Source organism: Mus caroli, chromosome 5, assembly GCF_900094665.2.
Source record: "Mus caroli chromosome 5, CAROLI_EIJ_v1.1, whole genome shotgun sequence".
NCBI lineage: Eukaryota > Metazoa > Chordata > Mammalia > Rodentia > Muridae > Mus > Mus caroli.
The window spans coordinates 132,036,425-132,042,176 of record NC_034574.1 but is presented as its reverse complement, the minus strand read 5'-3'; the positions used below and the strand labels follow the sequence as shown (position 1 = coordinate 132,042,176).

At 58.1% G+C, this 5,752-nt stretch overlaps 1 protein-coding gene across 2 annotated transcripts in view; it reads left to right on the top strand.

The window, feature by feature from the left end:
* The first annotated feature begins 2,351 nt into the window (after window positions 1–2,351).
* Adap1 (ArfGAP with dual PH domains 1) overlaps window positions 2,352–5,752 on the top strand; it is a 54,729-nt gene continuing 51,328 nt past the window's right edge. Inside the window, exon 1 of one of the 2 annotated variants that reach the window (XM_021162774.2) lies at window positions 2,352–2,530. In XM_021162774.2, coding sequence (XP_021018433.2) covers window positions 2,449–2,530 — 82 coding nt within the window. In that variant the 5' untranslated portion in view covers window positions 2,352–2,448. The remainder of the gene's footprint in view (window positions 2,531–5,752) is intronic. The other variant, XM_029478022.1, reaches the window with a different exon arrangement.

Here is a 5,752-nt window from a genome sequence, read left to right as displayed (position 1 = left end):
AAACAAGAGGCAGATGTTTCACCCCCCTCGAGCTTTCTTCATGGCCCATATCAGTTCTTGCTTTGTGACCTTAGAAACAAACCCTGTCAGGGGACCATCACCTTGCGATAATGAGAAAGGAAACTTCTGGGAGACAGGGCTCGCCTCTGCCTTCCTCAGAGCAAGGACAGCTGCCAGCACGGCTGGGTCGTACCATGGGACTTCTGGGTCCTTGCACAATTCCTTACTCAGGGTTTCACGGCATAAGCGGCCAGTGGAGAGGGGAGGCAGGGGGCTGTCACTGGTCCTTAGAGACCAGCTACTAGGCTGGAGTGGCCATCCTGACTTTCTCCAACAGCTCTGGGCTCAGTTCCCAGCCTCTGAGCCTCTGGTGGCAGCTGCTTGCAGACCTACTGTGTATAAGTTCCTGCACTCACTGGGTGCTGCAGGAGGCACTCAGCCATCTGAGGCACTTCCTACCCAGTGTGGCCATATGCTCTGTGGAGGCCTACGCCTGGCCTCTGGTTAGATGCCCAACCCAGGCCTGGGAAGTGCTAGGGTATTGGGGCTGGGGTCTGCAGCAGAGACCTGGACAGCAGAGGAGAGGACTGGAAGGGCAGAGAAGAGGAAAGCTCAGATGGGTGAATCATCTTTGCTGGCAGCAACACAGGCCTGAGACAGCAGGGTGCCTTGCTGCCTTTGAGCTGTCCTTGACAGGCCTTGGTCTGGCCCCAGGAAGGAGCTACCTCTCTGACAATTTATTCTCTTTAGGGAGATGGGGTCTGTGTCTCTTTGTCTCTCGGGTTTGCTGTCACTCTAGTTCTGACATGCATACGTGTGCCTCAGTTTCCCTGACTATAAAATGGGGGTTGAATAAGAAAGCGCAGGTGGCACTCCATGCTTGTTATTTGAGCACTCAAGAGACGGTGGCAGGATTGCTGCAAGTCTGAGACTGACTGGATTACTAGAGAGACCTGGGACACAACTACTACCATTAGTCTATTTTTGTCTTGATTCTGTTTTTTTCTTGTTTGTTTGTTTGTTTTTAAAGACTGGGTCTCATATAGTCCAGGTTGTTCTCCTCATACTAGATGTGTAGCTGAGGATGGCCTTGAACCGCGGATCCTCCTGCCTCGACCTCCTGGGCACTGAGAGTAGAGGCATCCATCAGTACTCCTAGGTTCTGTGGTGCCGAGGACACAATCCGCGGCTCGGTGAATGCTGGGTAAGCTCTCTACCCATTGAGCCACTTCCCCAGCCCCCAGCAGTCTACCTTTTGCCACATTCTCCAAGCTCCTGCAGTGTGCCAGGTCTGGAGCAGGCTCCAGTGGGCTGCAGGAGAAAAACATTAGATCCATTAAACAGTAAGCCTACAGCGTCACTGGCCTCATGACCTCCGAAATGTGCATTGGGGTGGGTTTCATGTTCTGTCTCTTGATCCCAAGACAAGTTCTGCAATGGCGTGACAGCCAGGCCATGAGGGACAGATGCCCCTGGCAAGACAACAGCCTCAGCAGAGGGGCGCCAGGTGGAATCGGCCAGGATTGCAAACGTTCATGACATCAGAAAGACAACAGCATGACATATGTGGTGGGACAAAACGGACCCTTCCTCCCCAGGAAGCAAGAGAGAGCATAACGAAGAGGCTAGGGTCCCAACAACCTAACTTCCTCCCAGTAGCCCTGACCACACTATAGCACCACCGTGGGGACTGTGCCCTTAACCCAGGGGCCTTTTGCGGGGCAGGGAACACTCTGGGGCCAAATCATAGAGCAACCAACACCCTGGCTGTGACATATTAGCAGGAGTAGACTCTCAGGAGGCTTTGGAGATGACTTTCATTTCTCAGTTGGGTGTGGCCATTAGCTTCTAAATGGCTACTATTGAGTTTATAATGGAGAAAATGGAGTTTGAAAAGAAATGCTAGGGCCAGTTAAAGAAGCAGACACCCGGCTCTGGGAGGGAGCCGGCCAGAGATCAGGAAGGGTGTGGCCAGCTCTTGTCCTATCTCTTGGAGATGAGACTATAGACTTGGACACGTGTGAGGGTGGAGCCCTCCGATCCTTTTAGTACTGGAATTTGTCATTCTTAGGTAGGGCTAGCCTGAGCTACCCGCGACCTCAGCTTCAACCCAACAGGCACGCTTGCGTGTTGGGTGGCCCATCCTTCCGCAGCGCGGGTTCCCTGCGACCCCGCCCCAGGTGGACCCGGTGAGGCCGGGCTCTCGAAGAGGCCGCTGCCTGACCGCGCCGCTGGGGGCCGCCCGCGGGCCGCGCCGTCCCGGGCGCGCCGTGCGTTGCTCCCCGGTCCCCGCGCGCGCAGCTCCGCTCAGGGCGGCCCCGCGCGGCGACACGATCGGGGCCGGCGCGCGGGCTGAGCGGTGGCGATGGCGCAAGGCGGACGGCGGGCGCGCGGCGCGGGGCCCTAGCGGGGCGGGCGTGCTCGGGACGGCGCGGTGGCCGCGCAGCCATGGCCGGGGAGCGGCGCCGGGCGCTGCTGGAGCTACTGACGCGGCCGGGGAACACGCGCTGCGCTGACTGCGGAGCCCCGGGTAGGTGCGGGACGGGCGGAGGCGCGGGGTGCGGCCGGGTGGACAAGACTGTGTGGGGGGCGCGGGGGATGGGGACGCGCCACGCGCTGGGTCCTGGCTGGGTTGGGGCGCGGCCCGGGTGCACCTGCCGGCGTCAGGGACTGGCAGTGGCAAGGCGCAGCATCCGGAGGGCACCTCGCGGGCTCCGTGCGACCTGTGCCGCCGACTCCCCTCCCCCGCCGGGCTGCGTGTCACGCTGTCACCCGCAGCCGCCTCCCCTCCCCAGCCTTGCGAAACCTTGGCGTCTCGGGGTATTAAAAAAAAAAAAAAAAGAGGAAATCAGCAGGGGCGGTTGGCTTGCAAGGAAAGCGGCCAGTGAGCCCAGGGTGTCTGCCAGGGAGTATGGGGTCCACCTGGTTCCCAGCTACCTGGAGATGACGTCATGGCATCCCTGCCTGGGGCCACCGTCTTGTACAGACTCAAGGCTGGGGGAGGATGCAGAGCCTTGGGTGGCCCTGTGAGGACATTCTGGCCATGTGCCTTTGGCACTCTCTACCTAGCTTCTCGGGGATCAGGACAATCGGGGACAGGTGGGAGCCACAGACGCATCTGCATCTGTCAGACATCTTCCAGACTTTGTCCCTTGGTTGCTCCTGGTTTGGAAGGATTTGTAGGAGCCAGAACACAGGGGCTCAGGATTGGCTATGGAAAAAGGGCCGGGTTCTCTGTCCAGCTGGCAGGCTCCGAGAGCTGACCCTCCCAGGCCTATCCTATCTGGGTATGCAGGTGGGGACAGGACATTTCAGGGATATCAGGGGGCCCTAGCATGATCCCCTCAGAACATACCAGGAATCAATTCCTTGGGGACTTAACTCTATCTCCCTGAGATGCAGGCGGAAAGCCTGCAGTCTGTAAATAGGACCTCCTTCCCATCTCTCCCCCACATCCCCGCCTCTGGGCTGAAGAGTGCCAGCCCGAGGCTGAGAATCTGCTAGCCAATAGTAAGTGCATGCCACCCCAGGGGCCCTGGTGTCCCTGAGAGGAGACATTGACCAAGCTTCAGTGGGAAGCAGGCAAGATGAAGTAGCCCTTTCCTGGTCTCTTGGGGCAACGCAGGGCCCTGACGGTGGTGCAGCGGGGTGGTGCCTCCCTGGTGCTATGTGGTACTGCTGCCAGCTGGCCTGGCTCAGTGGACTCTCCCCACCTCCCTCTCTCAGACCTGCCTTTCAACTTGTTTAGGAAAGCTGGCTATGCTGGAGTCCCCTGTAAGGAAGGCTGATGGGTTGCCCAGCTTCCAAGCCTGACTTGTGTGGGGGCAGTAAACCCCACGAGAGAAGCTGACCTGACCTCGTATTCCTTGGCTACCCAGCCCAGGAGCAGCTTTTACTCTCCAGATACCCTAGACCTCCTGGCCTGAGCAGGAGGAAGAAGGGGCTTTCGGAACCCTCAGTAGCAACCACCCTACACCATTCACCTATGTAATGTCCTAGCAGCCCTTTAGCCAGTCCCAGGCCACTGGCTGCCGCAGCTACTGCCCTCTTGGGGCCCAGCCCTTGCTGGCTGTAAGCCAAGCTGCCCATTTTCAGACTTGCCTTATAATAACAGCTTGTTTCTCCCCCTCCCCCACCTGCGAGGCAGATTAAGTCTGAGGCTTGTTTCCATTTTGTGAGCAGGGAAACTGAGGCCTCAACAGCTTGAACTCACTTGGGTGTCCACAGGCTGCCCGGGTTTCCTGATGCCCACTCGGGGCCCACACGCACTGTCTATACAAACCTCCCATTTTTGCCTAGCTCCTGGGCTCAGCCACAGTGCCTGCCTCGTGACTCCCGACGGCAGGCCCGCACAGGCCCCCAGTGCTTAGTAGGTAATTGGGTCTTCCTGTGTTCTGCGATACTGTTCTGGAGTCTCCTGTCTTGTGGTGGCCTTGTTGAGGTGGGGAGACATGTGTGTTCCATGTGGTCCTCTGGATTGGCTCATGGGTGTTCTTGACCACTCCAGTGGGATCAAGGGTACCTTGGGGAATAATGACATCTTCTTAGACAGCAGAACATCATGGCAAGCCCAGGTCACCTCTGACCATCAAGGCTCCAGGGCAGCCTTGAGCAGTTCTCACCCGGCTGTGGGAAAGCCTTGCTGTGGGAAACAGCACCCGGTGAGCCTCACTCCAGTCTGTATCTTGACTTTGGGGTCCATCCATCACCCACCACAGATATTTTCTCACCCCAGGTATAGTGGGCTATTGACAGGGAGGGCCCTTTTCCTGAAGACTCCATTGGAGTCCTGTCAAGGGCTGTGTATAACTCACCCTCAGCTATTGTGGGGTGCTGACAGAGCTTAGCTCATTCTCTTTCAAGACTCCATTGGTATCTCTGTCCTGCCAAAGGCTGTAGGAGAGGGAGGGTGTGTTGTGCGCCTCCCAAGCTGTCCGTGAAGGTGGCAGGTTCTCTCTGCAAGCATCTGGCCATTGGATGGCCTGGGCGATTTTAGAATCACTCATTCTTGCTTAGATGCTGGTGAAACCTGCACTCCCAGGCGCCCTGACCTGCAGCTCTGGGGGGCTAAGGGAGAGGAAGGAAGTGCTTGCTTCTAACTAGGTCCGGAGCTGCCGCTTGACACTGCCCCTGGGCTGCCGATCCAAGCTTCTTGAGGTCCCAGACAAAGGGAATGAACCTAGGGCCAGCAAGAGGTGAACTCAGACGCGGGTTCCTCATTACACTTGGAGGCTTTGGGGGAGCTCAGAAGTGGTTCCTGGTCCAGCCCTCAGTACAAAAGGTTTCCAGAATAAGGTTCAGGTTAGGAGAGGGTCCCTCTGCGTGTGTTTTAGAGAGGGAGAATCCAGGACTGAGATGTGGGTCTGGCGGACTTCCCTGTGTCTAAAGCAGTGGCCCAGAGGTTCTCCCCCCACCCCTTTACCTCTTGTGTTGCAGATAGAATTCAGGGCCCTAGATATATGAGGCAGGAGCTCTACCATTATACCATACCTTTAGCTCCTCCCTGGGGAAGTCTAGGCAGGGGCTCTGCCACTGAGCCACGCCCCCAGCCCCTCACTGGGGGATTCTAGGCAGGGGCTCTGCCACTGAGCCACGTCCCCAGCCCCTCACTGGGGGGGGATTCTAGGCAGGGGCTCTACCACTGAGCCACGCCCCCAGCCCCTCCCTGGGGGATTCTAGGCAGGGGCTCTACCACTGAGCCACGCCCCCAGCCCCTCACTGGGGGATTCTAGGCAGGGGCTCTACCACTGAG